Source organism: Balaenoptera acutorostrata, chromosome 12 (assembly GCF_949987535.1).
Source record: "Balaenoptera acutorostrata chromosome 12, mBalAcu1.1, whole genome shotgun sequence".
Classification (NCBI taxonomy): domain Eukaryota; kingdom Metazoa; phylum Chordata; class Mammalia; order Artiodactyla; family Balaenopteridae; genus Balaenoptera; species Balaenoptera acutorostrata.
Window position 1 is genome coordinate 62,884,150 of NC_080075.1, and position 14,701 is coordinate 62,898,850.

General features: G+C 34.5%; 1 protein-coding gene across 3 annotated transcripts in view; it reads left to right on the forward strand.

The window, feature by feature from the left end:
• The window catches only part of HNRNPLL (heterogeneous nuclear ribonucleoprotein L like), a 38,397-nt gene extending 23,958 nt beyond the window's left edge, over window positions 1-14,439 (forward strand). For 2 of the 3 annotated variants that reach the window (XM_007167139.3, XM_057558215.1), the window contains 7 exons: window positions 976-1,047; window positions 5,592-5,809; window positions 8,364-8,485; window positions 8,942-9,143; window positions 9,817-9,874; window positions 9,965-10,063; window positions 12,715-14,439. In XM_007167139.3, coding sequence (XP_007167201.1) covers window positions 976-1,047; window positions 5,592-5,809; window positions 8,364-8,485; window positions 8,942-9,143; window positions 9,817-9,874; window positions 9,965-10,063; window positions 12,715-12,770 — 827 coding nt within the window. In that variant the 3' untranslated portion in view covers window positions 12,771-14,439. The remainder of the gene's footprint in view (window positions 1-975; window positions 1,048-5,591; window positions 5,810-8,363; window positions 8,486-8,941; window positions 9,144-9,816; window positions 9,875-9,964; window positions 10,064-12,714) is intronic. The other variant, XM_057558214.1, reaches the window with a different exon arrangement.
• Window positions 14,440-14,701: the final 262 nt, after the last annotated feature.

A 14,701-nucleotide genomic window follows, 5' to 3' on the forward strand; every position in this document is an offset into this window, starting at 1 on the left:
AGGATATGTAGAAAGCCTTTCTCTTTGAATTTTCAAAGATGAGAATGATCAGACTCTTAAGATACATTTTAAAAAAATCTTACTGAACACCAAAATTTGATCAGCAGAACTTCCCAAAGTATTATACAATGATTTTTAAAATTTACTAACATAGGATGTGCTATTTTAGAAACTTAGAAGTAATTTTTTTATTGATGTCTCAGATTTGGGAAAATTGGCATGCCTTCCCTAAAAATGTAGTTAGCATAAAAATTATCCTTTAGGAGTATTGTAGTACTCTCGTCCAGTAATGTAGCCCCCTTGGTTAGCTTTAACTTGGCATATTTAAACTTTGGGGAGTGCTTCTAGTTCTGCCTGGTGTTAAGGTCTATAGACAATGGCCAGTCCATGACACAATATGGACCAGTGATGTGAAAATTTCCAGCTCTCCAGTCAGTAGGTGTTTGTAAATATGTGTATATACATACAAAATACTCTGTGTTTACTGATTGTGAAACCATGTAATACAGGTTGTTGTTGGCTTATGCTGAACTTCTTGAAAGAAGCCCACTTTGAAAATGTGTTGCTGTTGAAGCTAATAGTATGCATCAGGTACTGTCTTTCAAAAGTACTGCACTTAAAGCTTGTTTTAAAGACATGTATTGGTAAAAACTTCTGTACAGTGTCAAACTCTAGCATTGTGTACATCACTTTCTGAAAAGTATCCATTCTTTCCTTTAATTTGAAAGTGTGATTGTATTTGGCATTTGCCAAAAAGATATTCTCAAGTTAAGTGGAATTTGTTAGATAGAATTATTTTCTTAAACTTTTGGTGTTTGTATTTAAATTGGATATGAATGGATGTTTAACGTTAACCAGGAATCACATTTCTCTTATGAATTGTAATGGATGTTTTGAATGGGTGTTTCCCATGTGAGAACTCTGTTAAGTACTTGGGTCAAAATTGTTAAAACCATGTTTCTACTTTTGTGTCAGATAGAGGAAAGGGTCGCCAGAGACAAGCCATTTTGGGAGAACACCCTTCTTCGTTTAGACATGATGGCTATGGTAAGTTTGTCAAGGCAGAAGGAAGGTAGTATAGACAAACTATTAGAATTTTTGCATTTCTGATGAAGAATGGCACAATTCTTGTCTCTATTTTTCCTGCTCACCTGACTTGGTTTATGGGATCAGTCCCTTATAAATGTACTCCAAAGGAGTTGTCCCAAATCCTTTGTTTTCTTAGGCTATTGTTATATCACATAATCTTTGAGATAAATGAGAGCTATTGTTTGGGATTGAAAGCTTTTTTACCATTATATTTTGTTTTGTTTTGTTTTGGCTTTGATTAGTAAGGGGCTCTAGTCTGTCAGAGGACCAGAAAGAAGTATATAGCTCAGTAAGTGTATTTTCTTCCATTCTAGCAGTTATGAGTAAAGAGGAATTTAGAGTAATAAGAGGCAGAGAGAATGGGGTATTTGTTGAAAGGAAACATGTTTTTGGTTAGATCCTTAATTCTTTTAGTTCTACAGTTGGTACTTCAGCTTTGGTTAAATTTGTATTTAATTCTTTTTTAAAAACTTCTCAGTTTTAATGTTTGCTATGTTGATAAATTAAGATTATGAAAGCTAGAATAATAATCTTCCCCAGGAAGAAGTTCGGTATCAGACTGTTGTCTTTGTTAAGTAGTTGAGAATTGTTATTGCTAAAAGTTTAAACTAGTTATAAGTTCTGTGTTTTTAAATATTTTTTTAGTTTTTAGCAGTAGTTATTGACCCACCTATTCTGTGGTTAAAGTTGAAGTACAATTAGAGGTACTGTTAGAAGTGGTAGAAAATAGAAATTGCTATGTTGTACTCTTGGGAGTTATTATGGAAAAGCCACCAGTGTTTCCTGTTGTCTGAAATATTTTCAAATTGTGTACATGTTTGATGACCATTCTTAGCTGTGAGTTTTAGCTTATTCCCTAGTGTCTTTATTTGAACTCCAGGAATTTATTACCCCTGTGCATGTGTTTTTGTGTGTATGTGTATTTGTTCAAGTTTCTGTGGTAGTCTATATTGCAGAAGAGATTATGAAACAATCTCTATGTTATGTCAAAACAGTAAGTGTGGTATAGAAGGAAAATCTCACTACAGTCGTTTCCGTGTGTTGCTTGATCATTTTTCTTAGTTGTTTCTTTAACAGATTAAATATTAAATATGGTCATACGAGTAGTTTTCTGATCCTGCAATGAAGAAAGTTATTAGGAATCTACTGTGCATTGTATAATGGAGGATTTCAAAAGAATGGCTAATCAAAGTTTGTAGTATAGTTGTAGAGTATAAAAATGTGTCATGGCAGTTAGCTTAAGGCCAGAAATTGGTTAAATGTTCTGTTAAAGGGGGTTAGAAAAATCTGTGAGCATATAAATGAAGGACAAAGAACTCTACTGTAGTAATGTTGACACAGACCGTTTTCTCAGTATGGCTTTTCAGGTTTGTCTTCACTTAATAAAATACAAGAAAAATTGCATAAGCAAGAATGTGTTATATGCCCTAGAAGAACTTTATATTTTCTAAAAGCCTATTGTGAAGTTCTTTGTCAGTTTCATGCCCTTATTTATTTAGAGTGTTTGTGTGTGTGTATGTATAAATATTAAAATGTAAGCTTACTTAAAGAGAGGTGCAAAATTCTTTGGAATGACGTTTGTTAAATAGGGATCATTCAGGTTCTGGAGAGTCCTGCTGAGGAGGAATGGTTATGGTGGGGTTGTGTAGGGGCGTCCATTCTGAGCTATGTCCATTGAAACATTTAACTAAGGAAAATCTGTTCTACTTTGCTAGGGAAGTAAGCAGAATAGGATATAGGAGATAGTGATAAATAAAGATTGATTGAGGAGAGAAGTAAGATGAGGAAATTGGGGAAAAAGCAAAGGTGACAGTGGGTGCTTGTGATATTAGCCTTTTTACAAATGCTTCAAATCACAGCTGTGTCCCTTCAGATCAGCAGTTCAACAAAACAGGTTTATTTGCATTTTAGTGTCGTATCATAGGTAGCTTTTCCTTTATGATGGTATGTGAGAAAGAAGGAATAGAAAAGGTTTATTTAATAGATTAAATTTATTCACATAGTTTATTATAGCAGTATAAATTTGTGCTTTCAGAATTCTTTAGATCTTTTAATTTGGTAAGCCCAGCCATGTGAGATGAACTGATAGAAGCCCTCATATTTGAAAAGTGGCAAAAAATAATGTACAGATTTGTTTGCTCTGAGCACAAGAAGAATTTCTATATTAATTGTTAGCATCTTTGGATATGGTTCCTGGACCAAAGATATTTAAAGTATCAAAGATGGGAAAGGCCTTCAAAATGTTCAAGATGCTGTTTACGTAGCATTTTTCCATGTAAGTGAATTTTTTAAAACCTGAAGCACCAAAACATTTTGCATGAGCTATTTAGTATAGGAAGCTTTTAAGAGACTTTTTTTTCTTATCTTCTTAATATAGGTAACAATTTGAATAGTGTAAGTAACATAATTTAATCCTGATGGCCCAGTGTCATAATTACAAACATCAGGTATTCTTTTGCACTGAAGTTAATTGTTACCTATGGCAGTAGATTGCAAGAGTTTTTAGACCTTGGTCAACTTAAGCAGAGTGTGAGTTTCCACTGCCCATCTACTGTACATTTTTCCACTTACTGTGAAAAAATTTACTGATAATAGTGTAGTGTCATTACTGTACTAACAAATGGTAGTAGTGGGGGTAGGGCTGGGTGGAGTATAATATGCATGTGTATTTTTGCAATAAGGGTAAGAATGATTGATATTTGACCCCAGTATATGTATAATAGTCTAAATTAGAGGCCAAAATACATAATAATTACAAGTAACTCACCATGAGCTATATTGATTGTCTTGATAAACTAGATTACCAGCAATAAGAACAGTTGAAAACCATGACCAATTTAAGGCAACACTGATGATGATGTATTGATAAAGTATGCCTCCATAAAATTGCAGGAATTTACACTATATTTGCGTGTGCTCGGTGGTAGTGTTGCTTTGTTGTTATGAATGGCAGCTATAATTAGAATATTGATTTGGAGTCCACATAAGCTGTAATAATGTGCTATGATACCAAAATATAGTAGTTCTTAGTAACTCACCTAGTAGATGACAAGTGTCCCTTAGTCTAACATAAAAATCAAAGCCAGTAACATTACATATTCTTTACTTCTTGAGAAATGAGGAAAGAACTTGGGTTTTTGGATTGGTTTCTTGCACACCAGGAGAATTGTTGCATGCGCCCCAGAATATGCTTCTTTTTTTTTTTTTTTAATATTTTATTTATTTATTTATTTATAGCTGTGTTGGGTTTTCGTTTCTGTGCGAGGGCTTTCTCCAGTTGCGGCAAGTGGGGGCCATTCTTCATCGCGGTGCGCGGGCCTCTCACTATCGCGGCCTCTCTTGTTGCAGAGCACAGGCTCCAGACGCACAGGCTCAGTAATTGTGGCTCACGGGCCCAGTCGCTCCGCGGCATGTGGGATCCTCCCAGACCAGGGCGCGAACCCGTGTCCCCTGCATTGGCAGGCAGACTCTCAACCACTGCGCCACCAGGGAAGCCCCAGAGTATGCTTCTATAATCACTGACTCAGGAGTGCCTAAGATGTTGGTTTATATTTTTGAGTTACGTATCTCATCTTAGTTGCTTCTTCTGAGTTCTTACACCTCTCTTCTTGCTGCTGTAAATGTGCCCTGTGCAGACTTTTAGTATCACAGTTTCTCCAGACTCCCTCATTCCCGTCTATTCCATTCACCCTAGCTGTGTTTTTCCTGTTACTTCTAATCTATTATGGATGGGAAAACAGGATAAATTAAAGTTGTTTTGAACTACTCTAGAGTTAGCAAGTTGATTCTTAATAAAGATTCTTAGTATAAGAGATGGATTTGTTTGTGTTTCTGTGACAGCAGTTTCAGACACTCAAGCATTTTTTTCTTCTGGATTCTTGATGTTGTTTCAAAAAATGGAAGTTGCTGAATAATGACGCCTCTGAGTATGTGTGTGTGGGGGTTATTAACTAAATCTAGGGTTTTAGTTTCCTAAATTATAATCAGGGGAATAAAATACTAACCTGCAAGTACATTAATAGTAAAATATATTCAAGGGGACAGCTTTTCAGTGGAACTAAAGATGTTCTTTTTGTTATATCTGTATATAGTTTACTAGATTTCACTGTAGATTTTATTATATTATCTTCCAAAAGATGTTGGCAGAAGTTTTTTTTTTAATTTTGAAGTATAATTTATATATAGTGGCCCAAAGTTTTACACTGATTCCTCCTCTATCTGTAGCCTGATCTTGTATACTTTTTTGTTAAACTACTGTTTTTTAAAAATAAGGACTTAAAGCCTGGTATATGCAGGTGTGTGCAGGTCAAATTTATTGGATCTGGTGCAAATAAATACAGATTTTTGTTAATTCCCACAGGTTATATTTGAATATTCATACTCATATATTTGAGTGTTCGTTGGATATACATCAACCTAGCTAATATTAAGAGTTTGTTTTTGTGTGCAGTGAAGTGTGTCTGCTAAAGTTGTGTTTTGTTTTGTTTTGTTTTTTTTAATAGGATCCCATGGTCCATTATTACCTTTACCAAGTCGTTACAGAATGGGTTCTCGAGATACACCGGAGCTTGTTGCCTATCCGTTACCGCAGGCATCTTCCTCTTACATGCATGGAGGAAATCCCTCTGGTTCAGTTGTAATGGTTAGTGGATTACATCAACTAAAAATGAATTGTTCAAGAGTCTTCAACCTATTCTGCTTATATGGAAATATTGAAAAGGTGAGTTTCATTTAAAAAAATTATTATTATTTTTAAGTTTCATTTTATATTAGCTTCTTTTGCTAGGATATGTAGTAGGAAAATCTGAAAAGGCTGCAAATATGTGTGTCTTCTCATATTTAGGAACTGCAAGTTCTTTCAGTAGTTATCCACATAAGCTAAAAATTCATTAGGTAGGAATTCTAGAAATTGTTTTTTGTAGGTAAGTGATCAGAATAGGATGTTGGTACTAAAAATACTTTTTAAATTACTAATATAAGTAGAAGTCCAAAACAGCAAGTAGTTTAATCAATTACTAGCATATTATAGGTATAAAGCCTGTATATTTTTTAATCATTTCAAAGATATTCTAACATTTAACATGTTGAACTGTGGAATTTTGAAAAAGCAGTTACTTTCTTGGAGCTAGGTATATATAAACATGTCTCAGAGTTTGGCCATAGCTATGAATTTTAGGAGAGTTCCAGATTCATATATTTGCCTCCCAAATACTAGAGTTCTAGTATCTTCTGAGGAACAACATACTTTAACCTCAATCAGTATTTGAAGTTGATCCACTTTGATAGAATGTGTCCAAAACTTTCTGTCTGGAGGCTTACACTCAAAATGTAGCAAAACATTTAAATTTCACACATTTTGAAGATCTTTAAAATTGTAACTTTATTTTCACCAGATAACTCTGTGGTTTCCCCAGATCTGTGATGTTTTATTTTTTTATTTATTATTTTTTTCAAAGAGGTCTTTATTTATTTTTGGCTGCGTTGGGTCTTTGTTGCTGCACACGGGCTTTCTCTAGTTGCAGTGAGTGGGTCTACTCTTCCTGTGTGGTGTGTGGGCTTCTCATTGCGGTGGCTTCTCTTGTTGCAGAGCACGGGCTCTAGGCGTGTGGGCTTCGGTAGTTGTGGTGCACGGGCTCAGTAGTTGTGGCTCACAGGCTCTAGAACGCAGGCTCAGTAGTTGTGGCACACGGGCTTAGTTGCTCTGCAGCATGTGGGATCTTCCTAGACCAGGGTTCGAGCCCGTGTCCCCTGCATTGGCAGGCAGAATCTTAAGCACTGCGCCACCAGGGAAGTCCTGTTCAATGTGTTATTAATGTTAGTGGTACTTAATAGCTATTTAGGGATTTTCCAAGGCGTAGGCACTATGCTGAAAGATAGTCATACTTTATTCCATCTAACCCTCACAGCATTATATACTAAAATTGGAATAATATAAGAGGATAAGTATGGCTCTGTCAAAGATGTCATGAAAACTTTTGAAGTATTTCCTATTTTTTAAACTGCCCCTTCCTTGCCTAAGCCTTCTTACTGGCAGTGCTATCTCAAGGCCATCTTGTGTTATTATATAGTATCTTGTTTACTGCTTAAAGCAATAAACAGCACTCTGAATAGTTGGTAATTATTATTTACTTTAAAATTTCTGACCTACATACTGGAATATAAGCTTTAAGAAGACTATGGGGCTTCCCTGATGATGCAGTGGTTGAGAATCTGCCTGCCAATGCAGGGGACATGGGTTCGAGCCCTGGTCTGGGAAGATCCCACATGCCGTGGAGCAACTAGGTCCGTGAGCCACAACTACTGAGCCTGCGCGTCTGGAGCCTGTGCTCTGCAACAAGAGAGGCCGCGATAGTGAGAGGCCCGTGCACCGCGATGAAGAGTGGCCCCCGCTTGCCGCAACTAGAGAAAGCCCTCGCACAGAAACGAAGACCCAACACAGCCAAAAATAAATAAATAAATAAATAAATAAAAAAAAAAAAAAAAAAAAGACTATGTCTATTATGTTTGCCATTAAACCCCCAGTACTTAGCACAGTATGTTTATTAGAACATGTTAGGCACTTAATAAATACTTATTGAATGAATAAATATTGATGAGTCCTGCCAAATGTTATCATTATCTCCATTTTAAAAGGAAGTCTGTGGCTCAAAGAAGTGAAGTAAATTGCCCCAAATCACACAATTAATAAACAGCAGAGTCAGGGCAAGCCTATGCTCTTCTTTAGTGTGTGTGCTGTACAATAGAATTGTAGTCTTGCTTTTAAACTTCATTGAATTTTTTTTAAATTAATTAATTTATTTATTTATTTTTGGCTGCGTTGGGTCTTCGTTGCTGCACGCGGGCTTTCTCTAGTTGCGGCGAGCGGGGACTACTCTTCGTTGTGGTGTGTGGGCTTCTCATTGCGGTGGCTTCTCTTGTTGCGGAGCACGGGCTCTAGGCTCACGGGCTTCAGTAGTTGTGGCTCGCGGGCTCTAGAGCGCAGACTCAGTAGTTGTGGCGCACGGGCTTAGTTGCTCCGCGGCATGTGGGATCTTCCCAGACCAGGGCTCGAGCCCGTGTCCCCTGCATTGCCAGGCGGATTCTTAACCACTGCGCCACCAGGGAAGCCCCACTTCATTGAATTTTCATAAGAATGTCTAATAACAGAGCAGAATAAAGTTAAGATTCCAAGTGATCTTCTTTATGTGACATCAACCACTTATAGTACCTTTTAGAAATTCTGTTACTGTGAAAGGGAATTAAATGTTCACCTTTTTGGGATTTTGTATTTACAGGTAAAATTTATGAAGACCATTCCTGGCACAGCACTGGTAGAAATGGGTGATGAGTATGCTGTAGAAAGAGCTGTCACACATCTTAACAATGTCAAATTATTTGGGAAAAGACTTAACGTTTGGTAATTATTTATCTTAAGTGGTAAATTTTAAAAATATTTATCCTTTTTATTAGAGACATTAATTTCCATTTCAGAATATCTGAAACTAGCAGCTATAGTGATGTCATTTTAGACACTTAGGGTCGTATAATTTAGATTTTCCATATTACTTATACCTAGTTTTAGTTTTATGGTCATAAAATAACATGCTAAAATGAGCAAGTTTTTTTTATTAAAGTTTTCTAATATAAAAATATATTCAATAGATTTTTCTTTCTCAGTGATGTCTAAACTGTAAGAGTGATTATAACTCAAACTAAATTTAAATATTAGTAAATATTGAAACTGTAAATTGCTACATATGCCTTTTTTGTTAAGGTTGATATAGGCCTATATGTTAACGTTTTGAGACTGCCTACTTGCTGCTTTTTATCTAACAAAGGTATGTTCTGTACCTCTTTCCTTTCTGATCTTTAGTGTGTCTAAACAGCATTCAGTTGTTCCAAGTCAAATATTTGAGCTGGAGGATGGTACAAGTAGCTACAAGGATTTTGCAATGAGCAAAAATAATCGCTTTACAAGTGCTGGCCAAGCATCTAAGAATATAATCCAGCCACCCTCGTGTGTGCTGCATTATTATAATGTTCCATTGTGTGTCACAGAAGAGACCTTCACAAAGGTAGGCACTGGAATACAAATTGTGTAGAATGTTCCTATTTCCTATTTTAAAATATATCATGTTTTAGCATCATTTTAAAGTCTTGCTCTGTTCATCTTCTGCTTTTGATATTATTGGTATTGTTACTTATTTGGTACTTAATATAGTACATCCTTTGACCATTACACTTTTCTGGCCTCCATCCTTCACTGGTCTCTTTGTTGTTTTGTGGCTCAGTCGTTTTGAGAGTTGGAATTAGAATGAGGTAACCTTAGACCTGCATTCAGAAAGTTCTTTTACCATGTCCTTAGATCTCACCCATAACAAAATTTTATGTATCCGTGCATTTTTCCCTAACTGTAGGAAATGCTTCAGAAAAGAATTGATTTTTCTGGAACACTACTCCCTACCTTAGGTACTCGATAAACCCTGGTCAGCTTTGAGAATATATATTTCAGTTACAAATCTTGTTTTTATTGTACAACACTAAAATTATATACATAGTTTATAGGATATCACTATTTTAATTGATTTTCTCATGCACCTTGTTAATCTAAAAACATATTTGATTTAATTCAATCATGCCATACTCAAAACTTAAAATGCTACCACAAAGTTTACTTTCTGGGGGGAAAAAAGGGTAGGAATCTTATTTTGGCTGTATTTTTAATGGAGTTTTACATTTCTTTGACAGTTGTGTAATGACCATGAAGTTCTTACATTCATCAAATATAAAGTGTTTGATGCAAAACGTAAGTGCACATTTTCTCTTTTTAAGTTTCCTGGTTAATTTGATGATAAGCAGATAACAACTGGATTTGTGTTTCTTTGTTTTGTTTTAGCTTCTGCCAAAACACTTTCTGGGCTGTTAGAATGGGAATGCAAAACTGATGCAGTAGAAGCCCTCACAGCACTAAATCACTACCAGATAAGAGTTCCAAGTAAGTAAAATCGTGTCATAATTATTCAATGGGAGTTACCATCAGAAACATTGTTGATAATTTAAAAGTAATATTTATTGGTTGTTTTTAATACAGAGAAGTTCGAATTTTAAAAAGGCATATAAATCCCACAGCCCTCATAATTCTTATATAAGTTACCTATTGCTGTGTAACAAATTTTTGCAATATTTAGCAGCTTAAAACAGCAAAACATTTATTATCTTACTGTTTCTGAGGATCAGTAATCTGTGTACAGTTTCGCTGGGTAGTTTTGGCTGGTAGTTCAGCCTCTCATGAGGCTGCCTGCCGTCAGCTATAATCTGCGGTCATTTCAAGTCTTATGACTGGGGGCTGGAAAATCCACTTCCACGCTCACTCATGTGGTTCTTTGTAGGGACAGTAAGCCACATTGGCCATTTCATGGTAGCTCTTTTCTTTCCAAATGAGTGATTCAAGAAAGATGAAAGCAAAAGGCCAACAAAACAAAAGCCACAGTGTCTTTCATAACCTAATACCGGAAGTAACATACCATCACTTATGCTGTAATCTTGTGGTCACACTGACCAACCATGGTCCGGTGTAGGAGGCAGGGAACATTGGGGCCATCTTGGAGGCTGACTTCCATAATTCCTGTTGATCTTTTTAGAAGAAAGCGATAAATATATATGGTTAAAAAACTCAAGCAGTACATACTGGTACAAATGAAAGTTAAAGCTTTCTATAACCTCTAACCTTTCTGTCTTTTTCCTTTTATTCCTCCTCCCCAATGTATATATCTACATTTTAAAAACTTACACAAAATGGTTCTTCTATACATACTATTGTGTACCTTGCTGTTTTCACTTAATATATCTTGGAGCTGTTTCTCTATCAGCAAGTGCAAAGCTACCCTGTTTTTTTTTCCCCCACAGAGTAGCTATTTTTAGTAGAGATGTACCACAGTTTATTCAATTTATCCACTTCCCCACTGATGAACACTGGTTGTTCCCAATTGTGTTTTTCTATTAGTGCAGTAAACATCCTTATAGTTGCACGTTTTGTGTTTGTAGGGCAGTTGCCTCATAGTGGAGAGCATAAAGTTTTATATTTTGGTAAATGTTGCTAGATTGCCCTTTAAAAAGGTTACACAACTTTACCACCTGTGGTATATGAAAGTGCCAACTGCCCAACACTCTTACCAACACCGAGTGTTGTCAGACTTTCAATTTTAGCAATATGATAGATGAAAAATGGTATTCCACATTATTTTAATTTGTGTCAAATGAAACTGTCACTCTCTTTGTTTATTCTCTCTATAATGGTAAATGGCCTCTTTTTTACAGTGCAAAGAACACTCAAGTATTTAACTTTTGAAGTTTGTGCTGTGTAATTTACTTTGATCTTGCATCTAAAGAGCGTTGAAACTTTATTTTTCTAAATGATAGGAGAAAAATTATTATTAATTTTATTAGGTGTGATGATGAATGATTGTGGAGGGGGAAGAAATGAATGCACACTGAAGGATTTATGGGTGGAATAACATATCTAGGATTTGCTTTAAAATATTCCAGCCCCTCAAGAGTGTGTGGAGAGTAGGTGGATGAAGTAAGACTGCCAAATGTTGACAATTATTGAAGCTATGTGGATGTTTATTATACTGATCCATATATTCTTTTTATGTTTGAAAATTTTCTTAGTAAAAAGTTAAAAAATAAGTAGGAATACCTCTTTTCATTTCACCTTTAGTCACAAAAGTAAATTTTAAATAGTGAGTCACGCTTAATTTTTGGTGGAAAATTTTAAAAGACTTTATATGCATATTTGAGATATATTCAAAATAGTGTATGAATTGTAAACTCCTTGGAAACAGGTACAATTATTTCTTTTTTTATCCTCTGCATGTCTTGCAAATATTTGTTGATGTATATGCTTTTTCTTTTATAGGAATTTTTTTTTCCTTAAGGAGTGATAACTTTTAATACTAAAATTCTGGTACATTAAGATACCAGAATTATTTCTGCCTGTTCTGAAAAGTTAAAGAGGAATGTGTAAAATGGAAGTATTTTTGTGGATTATACCTTATTATTATTTTTTTTTTTTAGCAATTTTAAAATTCATGTGCCCTGTTGATGATCAGAGATTTAATACTTGCTCTCCTGGAACTTTTTCAGCTCATTGATACCTTCTTATACATTCCAGTCTTATACCATTTCCCAAGCTATATTTGAATTAACTTTTATAGAGTAATTACCATTGGTAATATTTTCTGCAAAGTAGTTTTGCTGATGGACTTAGATAAGCCTGATCCTGATACTATTTATCTGTAATGACTAATTCACTAAAAAAAATTACGGGAGCCTCCTATGTGTCAAATAATGTTTAGAACAATAGGAATGTAAAAATGGACAAAGTTCCGGCCTTCATGGAGCTTACCTGCTAGTAGGTATGAACGAAAGTAATCTTGCCCTTCCCTTACATAAAAATTTTCCTTCTTCCAATACTATAAAAAGGTGAAATATTGGGTCGGTTAAAAAGTTCATTCGGGTTTTTCTGTAAGATGTTACAGAAAAACCCGAATGAACTTTTTGGCCAACCCAATAATTTACTCTGCTAGCTCAAGGTAATCATGAAAGTTTAAGGGAACTATTAACTTTGTTTTTTAATTTTTACAGATGGTTCCAATCCCTATACATTGAAGCTTTGCTTTTCTACATCATCCCATTTATAAGAAGAGAAGAGCATGTTAGAATTTACGTTTACCTTTATTACAACTTCAAAGCTACACTTCATTTTAAAAAAGAACTAAAATGGTTCATCTAATGTTGCCTTGCTTACTTTGATTCAATATCCTGTTCTGTAATAAATATTTTGCCTTGAGTAAATTTGTTGTAAACTTAAATATTGAATTGCTTTCATTTTAAATAGAATATCATAATGTAGACTATCTACAGCTTTCTTGTAGATTACACAAATATATGATTTCTAATCTTATTTTTCTTCCACAGTGAAAATATATTTGCATTCTTAATGCTAATTATCTGCAAGTATTTTTCCATTGTGTATGAGATTAATGCAGGTGAAAGTATTGCATTTTAATATTATAGAATTCCAATTATATGTTTAGATGTTTAAGTATGTTGCAGTTATTCGTATTAAACATAACTTGTATTTATTAAGTATTTTAATCAAGTTTGAGAATAACATTGCATATATGAAATTTTAAGTACTACAGATTTAGCTGATTTTATATTTCTGAAAGGCTAACAGACATATGGATACACTTGTACAATATGCACTCAAACTTATTTAAACTGGTATTTTTTTTTTTAGGTCATTGTCCATTTGTATTGACATGCCTCTGTTTCTAGTTACAGTTTGGAGATTTTATAAAGTTACAACAATGAGTTAATGTGTTCATCTTCATTTGTTGCATGTGACTTGATCTTGAAAACACACCTGGTATTTGGCATTGAAATTTTAATAGAAGTTATGATTAACAGTTCCTCTTCTAGGTAATCTGAGGTCCACGGATGGGCTTTAGGGAGTCTGTGAACTCCCTAAAATTGTATGTAGAATTTTGGGTACTTGCATTTTTATTTTTTACTCTTAAATCCATCAGTAATATATGTATTTTTCTACATGGTACAAGGTATAAGGATCTAATTTTATTTTTATTCCAAACAGATAGCTATTTGTTTCAATACCGTTTATTAAACATTCTTTCTCCCACTGGATCTGCTTTTTTTTTTTTTTTTTTTTTTTGCCCTTTTTGGGAAAACAACATAACGCATACCTAGGCAAGTAAGATATAAGGACTAAGCATCGTATTGAGAGACTATACTGTAACACACATGTTATCAGGTTCACAGCTTTTTAGTAATAGAAAACTGATCTAGCTATTTTATTTTCATCTTTAAAAGAAGGGAGAATATGTTTTATCTACCTAGAGTAACTGTGAAGTCTATAGTTGGCAATAGCAGTTTTGTGATCCTTAGAGTTTTAAACAAATTTGTATACAGAAGTTTCACTTAGATCTTTTGAAAAAGCTTTATTTTGAATTTTAACAAAATTCAAAAAAAAGCAGTTTGCCTTAATCCTTTAGAAATGATGCAGGGGTTTAAAAAAATTTTAAGAGCTATTGAATAGAAAGTTTAGATGGAAATTAAACACACACGTTAACATTTATTTCTCATTGAATTTTGACAGCAGTGGACCAATGTCCCTTTAGCCCTCTAGATCTAGAAAATCTTAAATTCAATCTAGAAGCATTTTAGACCCTTATCATGGAACCCAGTAAGTTACGCCAAAGGTAACCTGTGAATGAACTATAAATGTATGATACTGGGCTGTGTACCTAAGTTTACCTGACTTTACAATAAATGAAGCTTTTTTCCCTCTTCTATAAGTACTTTTCTACATTTGTTGCAAAATTGGTATGTCTTAATTTTAAAAGGTAACTTGTGAGTTTATGCAATAGTTGTCTCCTTCCCTTGCCCTTCTCTGAAAATTAAGGTGGATGTCAGTGTTATAGATTATTTTGTGCCTAAAATTTTAGGAGACAAACCTGTGGATGGTGACAGGGCTTACTTAATTTATATTTGCTTTAAGTAGTATTGACTTTTAGATATAAATTCTATCTTAATGCTTTCTCCCCACCAA